This window comes from Lithobates pipiens, unplaced genomic scaffold, assembly GCF_037356315.1.
Source record: "Lithobates pipiens isolate NorthernLeopardFrog02 unplaced genomic scaffold, aLitPip1_a1.2 Scaffold_25, whole genome shotgun sequence".
Classification (NCBI taxonomy): domain Eukaryota; kingdom Metazoa; phylum Chordata; class Amphibia; order Anura; family Ranidae; genus Lithobates; species Lithobates pipiens.
Genome location: NW_027507787.1, coordinates 21,754,187 through 21,773,801, shown reverse-complemented (window position 1 = coordinate 21,773,801; position 19,615 = coordinate 21,754,187). Strand labels below are relative to the sequence as shown.

The following is a 19,615-nucleotide window of genomic DNA, read 5'->3' as shown; positions in this document are numbered from 1 at the left end:
ACAGTTGTTATGCTAATGATGGTGACATTAAACAGAAAAAAAATTGTGACAAATTAGCACATCTGCTATTTTTATTGTTTGTTAATTAGGTTGCATATAATGCACTAATATGATACATTTTCCATGTTTTTCCATCACTCAGTTTGTCTTTCTCTGTATTCATCTCTACTAAATAAATCACCTAATTGGGTTTATTAAATGTGTACATTCTTGTTGCATTACTCAGATGACCTAGACATTTTGTGATGAATCATAACTACACATCACTAGTTGCTCTATAAATAGATGAAATAATAGTTTCAAAGTTAATATATTGCTCAGGCTCAAAGTGCACTTATCAGAGACGCATGGCTGATTTACTATTGAATTTGAGAATTTTCACACAATAAGCATTGAAATTGAATAAGTAAATAATAATTTGCTTTTCATATGATTGAATAATTTATTGTGTGAAAATTATTTATGTGTATTATGCTGTGAAAAATGTTGTCCTGTGCAAAATGACCATATTATGGAAAATAGAGATGTTTGATACTTTGTTGATAGCTATACCAAAACACTTGGCAAACAAAATAATAGGTCAATAGAAAGTAACAAGCACTACTGTTAGGGCCTGTACACACGATACAAAAATCGGAAAAACGATCTGCCGATTTTCGGCTTGTTAGTATGGTGCTTTTGACAGCCGATTATGATTTTTCATGAGAGAAAAGCTGGATGTGCAGACTATAAAATGTTGGTCGTACGTGAACTTAACGTCCGCTTTTCGTTTAATTAGTACTTTTTTTGTATGAAAAAAATTTTAATCGCAAGACTGCACATGCTCAGAAATGAAACCATACATACAAAACTACTCAACACATTACATCACTTCTGAAGTGGTATTCTGTCATACAAGAATTTTTCATTTGGTGAGTAACCTCTTCACTTTCGACATGAGACTAGCATGCAACAAACAACTGATGTTCGGTCGTCTGAAAATCTGATTGTGTGTACAAGGCTTTACTGTATTATGCCTGTCTCCTTTTTTCCACAAGGTGACAAAAGTGAATATGTTGTTGAGTTTTGAACTTAGAACACAGAATACTGGGAAATGTAGTCTGAACAATAAGCAGAGCCATTCTTTTTTTGATGAGTGAAATAACTACAAGACCCAGAGGTTTCTTGGAGTGGGAGAAGAAAACAAGGGGGTATAAATGGAAAGTTCAGAGAAAGATCTGGGCAGTTAGGGATTGCCATCAACTGGAGAGGAGAGCTGCAGAGGAGTGGGAAGTGTTGTTCCTGGTCAGCTGCTGGAAATAGCTGGCAGGAGATACCTTACTGAGAGCCACCGGTAACCGCCACAGATTTCTGGACTTGGGGAGAGAGTCTTTGATCCACAGTTATTCTGGAAATTGAATATATTGTTCGTCTTTCAAGGAATATGTGCTTTAATTTCAGTACACACAATTGCCCTAATGCTCTACTGTTCTGCTGGACTAGGCAGAATCTTCTCTTTCCCTTCTGCTTCACTATCCGCATCATTGCTTTAGCTTAGTGAAATATCCCTACTACTTTCCAACCAACCCCATTGGATGCAGGACTATAACCACTTACATCATAGACTTGTGTATTTACGCACATCAGTGTCCTCTAGGGCCCAACCTAGCCAGTGGAAGAGTAGCTCTAAAGAATGTATTCAAGTTGCTTGTTCCTGAGAGGAGATCTGCTTATGAACTTAAGACTTTAATCACAGGCCTAGGCTTAGCCCCTCATTGCAAGAGCTCTCAAATGACTTGGCCTCTATCCAAAATTTGTACCCACCCATGTCACTTTCTGTGGCTCATCTTATGAGGAGAGCATAGTTCACGCTGTTGGGGTTACAGTGTGTTATGCTTCATCTTGAAATGTAAACAGTGACACCTGAGCTTAGGCATTTTCTTTAGAAAATCTTATCTAAGAATTTTTGTTTGAATTTCGCACCATTAGTGGGCTGCAGCAACAGATGATTTTGCGGCCATCAAATTTGAGTAATCAAGCATGTTGGTAATTTGATGGGAGAATTGTGCGAGAAATGTAGTAAAAAAATAAATGCACATTTGTAAGAAATGAAAACTCCCGGAAAGAAAAGAATATTCCCAGCCATGAAATGTATTTCTGTAGCAACAGGAGGTGAAATTTAAAGCTTGGTTTGGTCAAATTTTAAAATCGATAAAGGCACCATTGGATCACAAAATGCACAAAATTTCTCATTTTCAAAAAAATATTCATTTGAAATTCAACCATGTATGGCCAGCCCTGTACACACAATCGGATTTTCCGATGGGAAATGTTAGATGTCAGGCTGTTGGCGTAAAATCCGACTGTGTATATGCTTCATCGGACAATTGTTGTCAGACTTTCTGCTAACAAATGTTGGCTAGCATGTTTTCTAATTTTCCACCAACAAATGTGTCTTGCCGGATTTTGCGATCATGTGTGCACAAGTCCATCGGCAAAAGTCCAAAGTACAAACATGCATGCTTGGAAGCAAGGATGAGCCAGAAGCAGTCGGTCTTATAAACTAGCATTCTTAATGGAGAATTAACATTCGTATCCATGGCAAATTATGAAATCTCCAAATGCAGCGCACAATTATTTTCTTTAATGGGATAATAATGAAGCTGCTTTGCTGATGATACTGATGGAGTTATTGCAAACAAATTTTCAAAGGCTTTTTTTTTCTAGTGATATCAAGAATAATATTTATTATTATTTTTTTTTTTATTATTTGTGCACGTTAACACAACACCATTATCCCATAGTTTTTAAGATCAAAGATACAACTATGTTGGTGTCCCTTATCAATTTTACGGCCATTCATAAATTAAATGAAAAGCATGAAATGAAAACCGTGAACTGAAAAGTGCTTAATGGAAAACGTGAAAAGAAAAGCGCAAATCAACACTCACCAAACTTCTACTAACACAAAATTAGCAGAAGGAGCCCAAAGGGTGGTGCTATGGAGGTGAAAAACCACGTAGTGCGTCTAGTACATCACTACGTTCATAATTGTTGGCCAAAATTTGTGGGACCATGTGTATGCAGGACAAGTTTGAGCCAACACCCTTTGGACAAAATTTTCACAGTTTTGTTGGCGGAAAGTCCGATCACGTGTACGAGGCATTCAACTTGCAAGAAACAAAAATATAAAATATAAAGCAGCAACACAACTTGTTGACTCCTAATCAAAAAGAACTCATGTAAGTAAATGCAGCACTAAACATACTGTATAATGAATAAAAAAACAACATGCATGAAATAAAAAAATAAAAATAAAAAACACTCACAAATTGGAAATGATATAAATGAAGCCTATCGATAGACACAATAAAGATTATAAAGATTATAGAAAATATTGAAAGAAACCAAATCCAAATTGAGAGAGAGTTTTTCTAAAGTAATACGCTGTACAGAAATATTCTTCCAAAAGGCATCAAAGGTGTGAAGATCAAAAAAGCTGAGCGGTCAGACAGCACTTTTCAAACAACAACAACCATCTCTGGGGCCTTCTGTAATAGATATCCGACATAATGTCTGAGGCACCCTCACATTAACCTTTCCCCACAATTTATCTTCTCCAGGATTTCAAATAAATGCTCCCCTAATATAAAGTGTAAATAGCCTCATAGTGTAGTAAAAAAACAATATGTACAGTATATGAAATAAATCACAATGATTTCTTCAGTATGCTGTCTGACCTCTCAGGTTTTGAGGGTCAATTGTATCTGGTAAACAGCCTTGATACTCACTATTAGTGATTATTAGTAATATTAGTATTTTTAAAGAAAGAAGCTGGCAGTAACATGTCACTTGCTGGAAATTTAAACTGTATTTAGATTTTTTCTTTGTAATAGTATATCCCACAGGAAGAATAAAAAAAAAAAAAAATGAAAAAAAAAAAGTGTCGTTTTCTCCTAAAATACTTATCAGGCTCTTTGAGTAAAAAAAAGTATGAGGTCCTTCAGAAAATCCATACCAGACCCTTAATCCCACCATGGAACCTGCTTATTGGTTATTGGGAGACAATTGTACACCAACCCTCATAAACCACAACAGACTCAAATTTAAAAAATATAAAGTGTTTAATCATGTACTAATACATGGTCAAAAGGTGGGTATAAACACAACAGACTCAAATTGAAAAAAAAAAAAAATATATATATTTTTTTCTAATTTATCAAAAGTTACTAAACCTGTAACTGCCTCATCATTGCTGTGAGCCCTCCAATTGTCATGAAGGGCATTAAATGGTTTGAGCTGATTAGAGTGGAAATGGGAAACAAAATCTATTAAACAGTTCAAGGCCAATATAAGAGAACAGGTGCCAATACAAATCTGTTTCAAGTCAAAGCTGAACACAGAAACTCCTTGAAACTTTTCGAACAACATGTAGCAGATACCAACATTGTTTTAAGCCACTGTATGTGTAATGATTATTGCATGGGAGTAGCCCATACCCACTTGCACAAATAGTATTTCAACACTAACTAGACTGTGTATATATGATCTACATTTACAAGTGATGAATATGATTATCCTGCATATATTTGGATCAAAGTTTGGGGATGAACCACGCATTACATTACATACCTCATACTGTACAAATTTTCAAAATATATTTTTTTGTTAAACTTTAGAACACTACTTTATGTTCACCAAAAATGAACTATAGCAATACTAAAAATAAACATTCTGCTAGTGTCTATAATGAGAACAGAAATTCACAATTAGTATTGGAAATTTATAGATTTAGATGGTAACATATGATTTCTCATTCACTTGAAATGTAGGCATGGTAAACATTTGCAAAAACGTTCTTCAATTAAAATTGATCTTTCTGGGCATCTCAACCTCATGAGATATACTGTATTCAGCAGCTGTAGTAAAGAGGGTGGGTGTTACCTGAAAGATATATTTTGATATTTAATATATCTCAGATTTGGGTTAAAAAGCGTTTTTTGACAATGAGTGAAAGCTTTAACCCAACAACAGAAATGCATTGGTAACTAGTAAGGAGCCCTAAGCTAATGCACAACAATCTATCATACAGAAAAAGGGTAAAAAAAACATGGATTACATGAAGGAATTAATAGATTAATACTCAAAACATTAATCTACAAACAGCAAGACAGACAATACAAAGGACAAGCATGTATACAGTGGTGTGAAAAAGTGTTTGCCCCCTTCCTCATTTCCTGTTCCTTTGCATGTTTGTCACACCTAAGTGTTTCGGAACATCAAACCAATTTAAACAATAGTCAAGGACAACACAAGTAAACACAAAATGCAATTTGTAAATGAAGGTGTTTATTATTAAAGGTGAAAAAAAATCCAAACCATCATGGGCCTGTGTGAAAAAGTGATTGCCCCCCTTGTTAAAACATACTATAACTGTGGTTGTCCACACCTGAGTTCAATTTCTCTAGCCACACCCAGGCCTGATTATTGCCACACCTGTTCACAATCAAGGCATCACTTAAATAGGAGCTGCTTGACACAGTAAGGTCCACCAGAAGATCCTTAAAAGCTACACATCATGCCGAGACCCAAAGAAATTCAGGAACAATTGAGAAAGAAAGTAATTGAGATCTATCAGTCTGGAAAGGGTTATAAAGCCATTTCCAAAGCTTTGGGAATCCAGCGAACCACAGTGAGAGCCATTATCCACAAATGGCGAAGACATGGAACAGTGGTGAACCTTCCCAGGAGTGGCCGGCCGCCCAAAATTACCCCAAGAGCGCAGCGACGACTCATCCAAGAGGTCACAAAAGACCCCACAACAACGTCCAAGGAACTGCAGGCCTCACTTGCCTCAGTTAAGGTCAGCGTTCATGCCTCCACCATCAGGAAAAGACTGGGAAAAAATGGCCTGCATGGCAGAGTTCCAAGGAGAAAACCACTGCTGAGCAAAAAGAACATCAAAGCTCGTCTCAATTTCTCCACAACACATCTTGATGATCCCCAAGACTTTTGGGACAACATTCTGTGGACCGATGAGACAAAAGTGGAACTCTTTGGAAGGTGTGTGTCCAAGTATATCTGGCGTAGAAGGAACACTGCATTTCATAAAAAGAACATTATACCAACAGTAAAATATGGTGGTGGTAGTGTGATGGTCTGGGGCTGTTTTGCTGCTTCAGGACCTGGAAGACTTGCCGTGATAAAAGGAACTATTAATTCTGCTGTCTACCAAGAGATCCTGAAGGAGAATGTCCGACCATCTGTTCGTGTACTCAAGCTGAAACGAACTTGGGTTCTGCAGCAGGACAATGATCCTAAACACACCAGCAAGTCCACCACCGAATGGCTGAATAAAAACAAAATGAAGACTTTGGAGTGGCCTAGCCAAAGTCCTGACCTGAATCCTATTGAGATGTTGTGGTATGACCTTAAAAAGGCCGTTCATGCTCGAAAACCCTCTAATGTAACTGAATTAGGACAATTCTGCAAAGATGAGTGGGCCAAAATTCCTCCAGGACGCTGTAAAAGCCTCATTGCACGTTATCGCAAACGCTTGGTTGCAGTTGTTGCTGCTAAGGGTGGCCCAACCAGTTATTAGGTTTAGGGGGCAGTCACTTTTTCACACAGGGCCATGATGGTTTTGATTTTTTTTCACCTTTAATAATAAACACCTTCATTTACAAATTGCATTTTGTGTTTACTTGTGTTGTCCTTGACTATTGTTTAAATTGGTTTGATGTTCCGAAGCACTTAAGTGTGACAAACATGCAAAGGAACAGGAAATGAGGAAGGGGGCAAACACTTTTTCACACCACTGTACATAAAAGCGCTGGGACATGGGCTTATATTTACCAGTGGTTTAGTATAGGGACCCCCTGTAGGGGTTGGTTCTTCTCTCCCCCCATCTATGTTTAAGACTTAAACTAATATACATCTATCTCTCATAGACTTGTATTGGGCCATCCCAATTGTTGGAACTATCTTACCACTCTCCTCCTTCCGGGCATATCTCATCCAGGATTGGGCAATTTCCCCACCCCCTAGATTTAGCATAACTCAGCCCCTCACTAGAACCTCCTGTCTTGGGGAGAAAATTAATTATTCCAGGTCATCACCTTCTCTGGAATGGGGCATTAGTTATGCAAGGTCATATTCTGAGTAAACTGTCCACTCCTGAACAGATGGCCATATTCTCTGCAATATCAAAGAGCACACCCTTTCAAGGGCGGATCCAGAGTCCAGTCTCGGGAGGGGCACTGCTATAAAATATGTTTTTTTGGGGGCAATTTATATGGGAAATGGCTGGTATTGACACTTCAATCATTACGGCACCATGGTTGTTATGGTGTCAGGATGATTGAAGCACATTATTTCTATTAATACATTGTAATATAAAATTAAATGGTTCAACTCACCATAATGCAGAATCAGTGGGAGCCTTGAGGGTGTCATTTGCTATGTCGCCTGCCACAAAATGCGGATTGTCACTTGCCATGTCGCCTGCCACCAAATGCGGATTGTCACTTGCCACGTCACTTGTCACCAAATGCAGATTGTTACTTGCCACGTCACCTGCCACACATTGCGGATTGCCACTTGCCACGTCACCTGCCACGCATTGCTGATTGTCACTTGCCACGTAGCCTGCCACACATTGCGGATTATCACTTGCCACGTCGCCTTCCACACATTGCAGATTGTCACTTGCCACGTCACCTGCCACACATTGCGGATTGTCACTTGCCACATAGCCTGCCACACATTGCGGATTGTCACTTGCCATGTCACCTGCCACACATTGTGGATTGTCACTTGCCACGTCGCCTGCCACCAGATGCGGATTGCCACGTAGCCTGCCACACATTGCGGATTGTCACTCGCCACGTCACCTGCCACACATTGCTGATTGTCACTTGGCACGTAGCCTGCCACACATTGCAGATTGTCACTTGCCACGTCACCTGCCACACATTGCAGATTGTCACTTGCCATGTAGCCTGCCACACATTGCAGATTGTCACTTGCCACGTCGCCTGCCACACATTGTGGATTGCCACATAGTCTGCCACACATTGCGGATTGTCACTTGCCACGTAGCCTGCCACACATTGCGGATTGTCACTTGCCCAGTTGCCTTCCACACATTGCGGATGCCACTTGCCACGTAGTCTGCCACACATTGCGGATTGCCACTTGCCACGTAGTCTGCCACACATTGCGGATTGCCACTTGCCACGTAGTCTGCCACACATTGTGGATTGCCTTTTGCCACGTAGTCTGTCACACATTGCAGATTGTCACCTACTGTGTCACTTTTCTGCTAAGGTGTTCTTTTGTTGAGTCCAGAGTGAAGATAGGCAGCAGAGAGATGATGTAATCTCTCTGCTGCACACAGCTTCCCGCACAGTGAGGGTGGAACTGGAGGGATGCAGGGCAGTGAGAGATGATGTCATCTCCCTGCTCCCCTGCCTGCTGGCTTCCTGATTAGCCAGCAGCCCTCATAAGCCGCCCAGCTGCCCCCCCTCTCCCATCCACTCAGCGCAATCACTCACGGAACCGACCGCGCGGGCACCCGCGGAACCGGGCGTGGAACCGGCCGCGCTGGCACCCGCGGAACCGGCCGCGCTGGCACCCGCGAAACCGGCCGCGCTGGTCCCTGCGGAACCGGCCGCGATTGCACCCGTGGAACCGGCCGCGCTGTCATCAGCTGGTGGTATTCTCGGAGGGGGCAATTGACCCGTTGCCTCCCCTGGATCCGCCCCTGCACCCTTTAAAGTGGATATAGTGTTAATTAACAAAGGGATACAAACGGCCTGGTCAAGATAATTACTTCGGCCTCATATAGGCTGTGATAAGGAACTCAATTTAGGTGTTGTCCTTTCTCACAATGTTTGACGGGTAAATAGCAGAGCATTTGCCGTGGCCCACAAACCTAACATTCCTACACTTCAAACTAAAGTCTGCAAATCTTGTCCCCATATGTGTTTATATCGCTATATTAAACCATTAGTAAAACAAAATTCTATATCTCATATCACTAAAAATATACATATAAAAATGTATTTACAGTTGCTAGTAGAGATTACACATAAACTTCTCATAAGACAACAGTGGGCATACATTCATAGTTTAAAAGGCAGGTGGATTGCTGATTTGTATAATGTTTTTGCTTTAATTGCAGTTAAAGGAAAACTGTAATAAGATAAATATACACATTGACATTGCTGACTACTTTCTGAAAGTTTTAGTTTGCTGACTCTCATACTGACCCTCTGGCTTCAATTATGTGAGTCACTAGTTTAATAATAAGCATGCAGCAAGTAAAGTCTGATTTATAAATCTTTGTTCGGATCAATGACTCAGAAGGTACTGAAATACCATTCTTTAAGGAGAGGTCAGTAATTGCAGCTCACCTTTCCTTTAGAAGAGACTTATTTTAGTTATATTTAATGTCATCTACAGTTCATGATTTTAAAACAGTATCCTGAAAGGTGTTATGTCACCTAACCAATTAGACCGCTGCTGTTTTATTTTTTTAATTGGTCACTAAGATGTTCAAACCCTTCCCTGCTCTTCTAATAAAAATACTTTAATGCTAGGTACTCATTGGAAATATTAAGCTCACTTCCAGACATATAAACAGACATATTAAATTGTAGAAGTTCTAGCCCTTCTGCACTCTATTCAAATCATAATACAAATGTCTGGAGTTGCAGTTTAGAGCATCAAAGAAAAAGACACAGCACAATGTTTTCTAGCTGATATAAGGTGTGGGATGGTTTACTAGAGAAAATGTGATCGCGCGTACACGCAATCGGAATTTTGGTCGTAAAAAGCTCTGGTTGTTTCCTGATGGAATTTCGACAGGATTTTGCTCAAGCTGTCTTGCATACACATGGTCACGCCAAATTCCGACCGCCAAGAACACTGTGATGTACAACACGTACGACGGGACTAGAAAAAGGAAGTTCAATACCTAGTAGCCAATAGCTTCCATCTCCTAGTTGAATCTGAGCATGCGTAAGTTTTTGTGTGTCGGAATTGCATACACACAATCGGAATTTCCGATAGAAAGTTTTTCCATTGTGAAAATTGTGAGAACATGCTATCAATTTTTTGCTGGCGGAAATTCAGACAGCTAAATTCCAATGGAGCATACACACGGTCGCATTTTCCAATAAAAAGCTCTCATCTGTCTTTTTCTGGCTGGAATTCCGATCGTGTGTACGCGGTATAAGTGTATTTTTTACAATGTGCCTACTCTGTCTCACTGTAAGCTTTCCATAGGTTGCTGCAAAAAAATAATAATGTAGATGCATGTCAGATGAATGATGCACATGGATGAGGTGCAGTTTGCCACTACCATAAGTGTACTTTAAATCTGATTGTGGATGTTTTGTGGTCAGCAGTCACTCTTAACTAGTGGTGTTTTGGGGGGATTTCTCTAGTTTTAATTTAAAGTTGGTAGAGCCTATGTTTTTTTTTTGCATCAAAGCTTTCCATTAAAAAAAGGCTTTTGTTTTAGGGGTGGTGTTTGGAGTTTTCATTAATTTTTTTTAAATTTATGATGGTAGGACCTTCTTAAATGTGGGATGCTTAGAGTTGCTCAATTTATTTGTTACTGACCATCTGGTAATGTAGCTGCCTTTTATTTGCAGTATGTTGCTGCATCATTAAAAGAAAAAAACACGAAACGCGTGCTACTAAACCACATTTCTTTCTTTCCAACTCTTTTTCTGTAGTATATTTTGACCAATTCTCTCTTACTTTAAAAATGACCAGCATCAGTAAATTTTTAATGCTATATCATTTGAAGTCTCTTAGTTCTAAATAAGAGTTTGATAGTAAATGACAGACGACCGGACAGTTTTACATAAGCGAGAACAGGGGAAGCCCCATTGAACAGCTGGCTTGTTACTGTTTGATGAAAAAAAATGTGTCACTGTTGTAGCTACCTGAGAATTTTTTTTTATTTTTTTATTTTTTTAGCAACTGAGATGAATCAGATTGGAGCAGCAGCTGTATATAACAAAGCTAATTGTAGCACAGAATCATGAGAACTGTATGTAGCCTTAACCACATACAGTATACAGTGCAGCACTGTGTTCTGGCAGCAGGACAGGAACTTTCCGCCCTACTCTCCCACATTTATCAGCCATTCACAGGAAGCTTTGTAGGTTCTGAATGAATACAAAGATTCCTCTGACTGAGGCAGAGATCATGACATCATCCACCCACTTCACCACTGACAATAGATTTTTCCTTACACTAAAGGTACTTTTTTATACACGTGGTCTGGTCCTGCCCTGTTATACAACAATTTTGGTCGCAAGTAGTGGACACAATCAACTCAGTAGGCCATCTACAGATAGAAATGAACCCAATCATTCTCCTCTTGGGAGTGTGCGATAACATCACACCCAGCACTCTATTTGTGTTCTACGCTTCATTCTACGCTAGGACAGCTAGCCTAATTAAGTGGAAACAACCTGATCCTCCCAAGGTCTCCCAATGGAAAGCCTTAGTGAACTCCACACTTCCACTCTACAAGCTTACCTACATAAACCACAAATGCCCAAAGAAATTTGGGAAGGTATGGGGTGCATGGACTAAGCAATAGCATCCTGTGCAATGTGGTGTTGCTCCTGGTGGCTCCCCCCCCTCTGCTCCATGCCCCCCCTATAGTTAGTATAGATGGATGTTGGAAAGGATCCGTTCACAAACTCTATACACAGGAATACAACTGAGTAAATAATAATATGTAACACTGTAAGCGGTAAGGACTTTATTTAAGTGATATAATCATATTTGTTATGCGATTCATGCACAACCTTGTACAAGACATTTTCATTATATAACTGTGCCATTATCCACTGCACCTTTGCTGTATAATATGCACAACTGCAGAATTTTTTACTGTATGTATACATTTCTCCATTTGAAGACAAATAAAAACTTTTCTGTTGAAAAAAAAGGTGCATTTAAAAAAAAAATTGTTATTTTATATTTTGATATGTTAGGAATGTATTGATGCGGAATTATATTAAATATAGTATGTATTTTTTGCAGACTTTCAAAAAGGGTAACTTTAACATATCAGTATGTTAACATTTGATTTGAAAAACCAAATACAAATATAAAAAATGTATGTACTAAACAATGTTGTATTTTTTGTCACAACAGGAACAATCATAGTGGACAATATGCAAATTACAGGGACTGCTGGTGGATCTAATCCTACTATACGTCTAACTTTGAAAGACAATGCAGACTACTGGGTGATACTGGATCCAGTTACTCAGAAATTATATCTTAACAGCACTGGGAGAGTACTGGATAGAGATGTAAGTCTATTTATATAATTGTAATTATTTGAAAGAAAAAACTGTCTAAATGAAAACTACAGGTCAAGTATGCTCATGGTTTTCAAAGCCCCCCTTAAAGAAAATCTGTTTCAATAACACACTTTTCGCATAAAATGATATCTGTATTTAAAAAAGCTTATGCATGTTGTTTAACTGTGAAAGCCTCCCTTTTGTAGACATCCAAAAGCCCTGAGGCTGCTACAGGGTAACGGCATCATGGATGTAATGTCAGCAGCCCCAGCAGGCTCAGAAATTCACTCAAATGACAGTCTATGAGTCCCAGCGGCTACATAAAAGGTTACGCAGGAAAATGAAGAGGTACTATCTTGAAAAGGGTTGATATCAACTGTGTTAGCTCATTGGTTAAAACTTGTCAGTGATTACCCCTGTATAAACTTACCTTTTGAAATTTGGAAACAAAAAAAAAATAATTCACAAAATCTGGGTAATGCGCACGGCGCTTGCTGTGATCACCAAGACTTGGGTGATTACAGATCGGGGTAAGGGGTCGATCCCGGCCCCTTACCATGTGATCATCTATCAGCCAATGATAGCTGATCACGTGATATAAACAGAAGATCGATAATTGTTTTTTTCTTCTCACACTGAGAGCGTGAAGATAAAAAAAAGCTGATCACCGGCTTCTGTTGAAGGGACATCGGTCCCAAAGAGGAAGAGGCAAAGCCACCTCATATGTGCCCATCAGTACCACCTGCCAGTGCCCACAGTGCCACAAATCAGTGCCCACAGTGCCATGAATCAGTGCCCACCAGTACATAAAAGTGCCAGCAATCAGTGCCCACCAGTGGTGCCAATCAGTGCTTTATCAGGACCACCTAGCAGTGCTGCCTATTAGTGTCACCTACCTGTGCCGATCAGTGCCCATTACTGCCACCCATCAGTGCCCAGTACTGCTACCAGTACCACCTATTAGTGCCCTTCAGTGCCACCTATCAATGCCCATCAGTGCCTTCCATCATTGCCACCCATCAGTTTCACCTCTCAGTGCCCACCAATGCCACATAACAATGCCCCACCCGTGCCACCTCATCAATGCCCACCCGTGCCACCTCATCAATGCCCACCGGTGCCACCTTATCAGTGCCCATCAGTGCCACCTTATCAGTGCCCATCAATACAGCCTGCCAGTGACCATCTGTGTAGCCTCGTCAGCGTAATGAATGAATCAATGAAGGAGAAAAATTACCTGTTTGCAAAATGTATTAATAAAATATAAAACAGTTTTGTATTTAAAAAGAAAAAAAATTGTATTTTTTAATTGTTTTAAAAAAAAATAAAAAACCCGGAGGTGATCAAATATCACCAAAAGAAAGCTCTTTTTGTGAGGAAAAAAATGATTAATTTGGGTACAGTGTTGTATGACCGCGCAAATGTCATTCAAAGAGTGACAGCACTAAAAGCTGAAAATTGGTCTGGGCAGGAGGAGGGCTTAGATGCCCAGTAAGCAAGTGGTTAATGATGTTCTTTTTATGAATCAGGCTGTTAGGAACTTAGTTATGGTAGATGTTATTCCTGATACTAAAGTGTCTTCTATGTGACATTGCTGGTCAATACTATCATGATACATGTGAGACAATATGTTTTTAAGAATCTTTATTGATGTACACTGGATTTTATGTACTTTATGTTATGTACACTGGAACTGTATGGTGTCTTGTTATTGTTTTTTTTTGTAAATCTCTCTGTTTAAAGTCCAATAAATATATCTTAAAAAAAGAGGTGGGGCAGAGATGGGCCTGCACAAAAAATTAATTGGACACGTCCAGAAAAGAAGAACGTTATTACATGTAAGGATGAAATGGGAATTGACTCTACCTACAAAGTCAAATTTGCTAACAAATTCAAAGGCACATTGAAAGTAAATTGTTTATGGAAATGAAAAAAAAAAGAATTAAAATATTTGAAATTTCTGATTGCTGGGGGGCGTGGCCACCGCGCGCTTGTTTTTGGACGCTTAAGCAGTGAGCTCCGCTCCAGCAACGGTCCCTAAACAACACAGACGCGACGAATAGCAGCCCCACCTGCACTCTCGGTGACCAGAGATCCCGTAGAACCGGACGATATGTCCCGCAAACGAAAAGATGCAGCCAAACCGAAGAAATTGGTTGATTTCTTCAGACCGGCGGATCGCGGCCTGCGGCAAGATGGCGCCGGCGGAGGTGCCTCGCCGCCGTCTCCCTCATGCAGCTCCAGGTCATCTACGTCTAGCCCTGAAGCCTCCAGTGTACCGCCTGGACATTCCCCAGTGGCATCTACACTGAACTCCTGCAGCCCTGTGAAGTCTAAACCGCGGTTAGAGGAAGACTGCAGACAGGTGAGCACAGAGCAGGAATCATTGGAGGACACAAGAGAGCTGACAGACCCTTTCAATGCTTTCCCCACTGCTGATAAACCTGTTTTCTCTCCCTCCGCACTTCCATGCATGCAGACATGCTGAAATGTGTCAGCACTTTTAAAAATGAAGTGGGGGAGATGAGTGGCAGAGTTGAGCATATAGAGACTAAAATGGGGGAATTTGCAACCTCACATAATACATTGATTGACGCCTTTCATGAGCAAGCGGATGAAATCGCATGGCTAAAGGGTAAAATCGCAGACCTTGAGGACAGGTCGAGAAGGAATAATATCAAACTAAGAGGAGTCCCTGAGACCATCCTCCCTGCACAGCTACAACAATATGCTAAGGAACTAATGTGTGCATTCCTACCCTCTACAGATGAAGCGGAGATGCAGGTAGATCGCATCCTCAGGCTACCCAAACCATCTCATCTACCAGACAACATTCCCCGAGATGTGTTAATGAGAGTGCACTTTTTCCAAACTAAAGAGAAGCTCATGATGGCTTTTCGCAAGCAGCAGTATCCACCAGAAAAATTCGCCCACATTCAATTGTTTGCGGATCTTTCGCAATACACGATGCAAAAGCGGAAGTCATTAGTGTCTGTGACCAAAGCTTTAAGGAATCACAATATTCCGTATAGATGGGGATACCCAGTGAAACTGACTGTTACCCATGAAGACAACACCACTGTGGTGACTAATATTGAAGAGGGCCTAGACCTGCTGCGTTCCCTGGCCATCTTACCGGTACACGCTGCCGATGAGTCCTCTTCCGTAAAAGTGGCACACTTTCCAGCAAAATGGCATACAGTGTCGCATAAAAAGAAGAAAAAGGTTAAGAAAAGTAGCCTTTAACTTGCTAGCCTCCCTCACTGAGGGGCAGGTGGATACATATTGGGTCCATGTCACACTATGGAGCACTAGTGTGTTCCTTTTCCCCCCCTAGTAATAATGGACGGTTTTTCCGCCCTCTGGTTCTTGCTGAATCCTACTTTTTTATTAATGTTTTGTTTCTTTTTTCTGGACATGACTTTATCCCTCTCTTTCCCCCCTTTTCGTCCATGTTTCCCGTGGTCTGGTCGTCTCCTCCCTCTCTCGGATGCGAGTGCCCTGGAGAATAGACTAATACAGTTGCCTGGTCGCTGTGCTACAATACAGGACATTGGCGGTCAATATTTCAGGTGCCGTGAGTATCCACATGTAACTGATAACTATGTCTTTCAAAGTAGTCTCTTTTAACGCTAACGGGCTAAATCACCCTGCAAAGCGCTTTTCTGCCTGGAAGGAAGCTATCAAACTCAGAGCAGATGTCCTTTATATACAAGAAACTCATTTTGAAGCGGATAAGGCCCCAAAATTACAGCATAAAAGTTTTCCGCTCATGTTCATGGCCTGTGCACCTAAGAAACAAAGAGGGGTTCTTATTGCTATCAGAGACTCTGTGTCCTTTACCCTGAAAGAGCTACATGCTGACCCAGCTGGTCGCTTTTTAATAGTTCAGGGGGAGCTCAATAACAGGCCATATACCCTGGTAAATTTATACGTGCCCAATGCCCACCAAATTCGTTTCCTACAGAGACTCTATAGGAAGATTGCATCTATACGATGGGGCTCCTTGGTAATCTGTGGAGATCATAACATAACCCCGGATTTTGCCCTTGACTCTACTACGGTGGCTAAAAGACCTCCTCCTAAATTACAACCTCTTCTACATGCCGCAGATGTCTATGATGTATGGAGGTGCCAACACAGCAACGAACGGGACTATACATGTCATTCCTCCAGGCATAACTCGTACTCCCGAATAGATTTAATACTTGTAGATAAACAACTGTTACAGGCGGTATCCGCATCCACTATACATAACATAACGTGGTCTGATCACGCCCCGGTCTCCATTGTGGTGATGGAGGGGCACACACCCGGACCTGCTTACATCTGGAGAGCCAACTCCCATATCTTCCAAATGTCAGATCATGCTGACAGCATTAGAGCTCATTTGAAAGAATACTTTGCTTGCAATGAAGGATCCGTGGATGATCCGATGGTACTATGGTGCGCCCATAAGGCATATATTAGAGGGGTGATGATTAAGATTTGTGCAAGGGGAAAAGAGGCGGAGGACGCAAAAGGTTGACCAATTGCTCACTACCATAAAAACCCTTGAATCTCTTAATAAAACCAATATTGATTCCCACATGGCCCAACAGCTGTCTCTGGCTCGTTCCGATCTCAGACTCCTGTTAATCGAACAGTATGATAAGTACGTTCGTTCACTGAGGTTGTCTTACTACTCCTCAGGGAACAGAGTGGGTCAATTTCTGGCCCAAAGGCTTAGAGGCATTAGGACTAAATCTAGAATACCGTACTTATTGCGGGCCCAAGATAACAAAAAGATGGTTAATCCACAGGAGATTGCAGACTCATTTGCCGATTACTACGCAACACTATATAATTTGGATAGGGATCCAAACACTCCCAATCCGACTGACGAAGCTATACAATCGTTCTTAGATAAAATTCAATTACCAATTCTCTCAGCTGAGCAGCTTGCCATGCTTAACGCCCCAGTGACGAAGTCTGAGATCGAAAGAGTCATTAGTACGCTCCCGTTGGGAAAGTCCCCTGGCCCCGATGGCCTACCAAATGACTATTATAAAAAAAATTGTGAGCAATTGTCTCCAACAGATCTATGCAGCGGCGGTGTCCTCGGCCTCTTTCCCTAGGGAGATGCTTAAGGCATATGTGGTAACGATCCCAAAACCGGGAAAAGAACCCATCACTCCGGCTAATTTTAGGCCGATTTCTCTCAACACAGATGTTAAGATCTATGCTAAAATTCTAGCACTTAGATTGCTTCCGATACTCCCTTCTCTTATCAACCCTGATCAGTCTGGCTTCACTACAGGTAGACAGGCATCTGATGCCACAAGAAGGGTCATTAATATCATCCAATATGCAAAGACCTGTCGCACGCCTTCTCTGCTCCTTTCTTTGGACGCAGAGAAGGCATTCGACAGGATACATTGGGGATACATGAGGCAGGTTCTGATGAGGTTTGGTTTTTCAGGCCCCATACTCTCAGCCGTCCTGGCCCTGTACTCCTCACCCTGTGCACAAGTTTATACATCTAATATGCTGTCATCGGTTTTTGATATATCAAATGGCAGGAGACAGGGGTGCCCCCTGTCTCCCTCCATTTTTAACCTCCTCATTGAGCCACCGGCGGAGAGGGTGAGGTCGGATCCCTCCATCACTGGCTTCGATGTACAGGGTAAGGAGCATGTATTGAATTTATTTGCCGATGATATCATTTTGTTTCTGACTGCCCCAGACACTTCTCTTGTACGGGTTCATCAGATCCTGACGGAGTTTGGTGAAATCTCTTTCTATAAAGTTAATCCTACAAAATCCTTAGTCTTAGGACTGGACATTCCCCCTCCCTTAGAGGTTGTATTAAAAAAAGGATTTCCCTATAGTTGGAGCAAGGAATATATTACCTACCTGGGCATTAAGGTAACAGTAGATTTAAAGCAATTAGCCCCTACTAATTATTCTTCCCTATTGGCAAAACTTAAAACAGAAACCGCTCAACTGAATAGAACAGAATTGACCTGGTCAGGGAGACTAGCCACCTTTAAAATGATTATTTTACCACAAATTCTGTATATGTTCCGCACTCTCCCGATCCCCCTGAGGGATACCCATATAGGACCTTTCAATGCATTACTTAAGCAGTTTATCTGGAGGGGTAAAAAGCCGAGATGCGCAAAAGCACTACTGGTGAAACACAAACTAGCGGGCGGTATGGGCCTAGTGGATATCCGGGATTATTATAGGGCCTCACTCCTTACACAACTCAAAAACTGGCTTAATCCCTTATACGAGACACCTTGGGTTGCATTGGAAAAAGCTCTATGCCCGACAGGCGAACTGAAGCTAATGCTTCTCCTGGACGCCTTAAAACCATACTCCGTGCACACCCTTCCTCCCACCATCCAGGCCTCCTTACTAGCTTGGAGAACTCTCCAAAAACTCGCTTCGGAAGGACAGGAGGTCATGGAGATACCCGTACCATTAAAGGCTATCTCACACATCGTTCCTAATCTCTCTGTGGCTAAATGGCATGACAAAGGGATTCAGTTTCTCTCTGATTTATACGCTGAGTCTAAGCCCATCGACTTTGACATGCTTCGGAGCCGATATGGCCTACTGCCCTTAGACAGATATACATACTATCAAGTGATGCATTGTTTAGGGTCCATGAGATCCCACCAGGTGTTCATCCCGAAAGATGCTTGGAAGTTCTATAACTCTAGTTGCGAAAAAAAGGGAAAAACTGCGCTACGGAATACAAATGGTATTGAACAGAAGCTGCAATTCAAATGTACACCAAGAATACACCAAACAGAAATAGAAAAAGGAAAGAACTGCGCTAACCACGAATACCCAATGTGAGTAGGGTATGTATATGTGCCAGACCCACGATATGGGTCTTAATATCTTAATGTCTCCAAGACCACCTCCAAAATATAATGCAAACCATATACAAATAAGTGCAATTTAAATACAAAAACAAACCATAAATGCGTGTCAAGAGTGTGAGTTCACCAAACACAATATGAGTATATCAAACTCAGTGCATATACCTCTAGAAAATAAAAAGTTAAAAAATAGAATAGAATATGAAAAAATGTTTGCAATTTTTTTACATAAATGAACTATCAAGAAAAAAGATTGTATTTAGAGACACTCTATATAATGTTCATATAGTCATATGTCAAAAAATAATAATAGAATGTCCATATAGTAAACAAACACCAGTGAAGTAAAGCTTCAAGTGGAGTACAGCAGTGAAGGACAAACTTCAAACAGCTGAGTTATAAGTACACAAATTAAATCTTCTC

General features: G+C 40.9%; 1 protein-coding gene across 1 annotated transcript in view; it reads left to right on the top strand.

Annotated features, from left to right (window-relative positions):
• The window catches only part of PCDH15 (protocadherin related 15), a 1,670,337-nt gene that overhangs the window by 490,382 nt on the left and 1,160,340 nt on the right, over positions 1 to 19,615 (top strand). Inside the window, exon 5 of the mRNA XM_077454160.1 lies at positions 12,166 to 12,326. Coding sequence (XP_077310286.1) covers positions 12,166 to 12,326 — 161 coding nt within the window. The remainder of the gene's footprint in view (positions 1 to 12,165; positions 12,327 to 19,615) is intronic.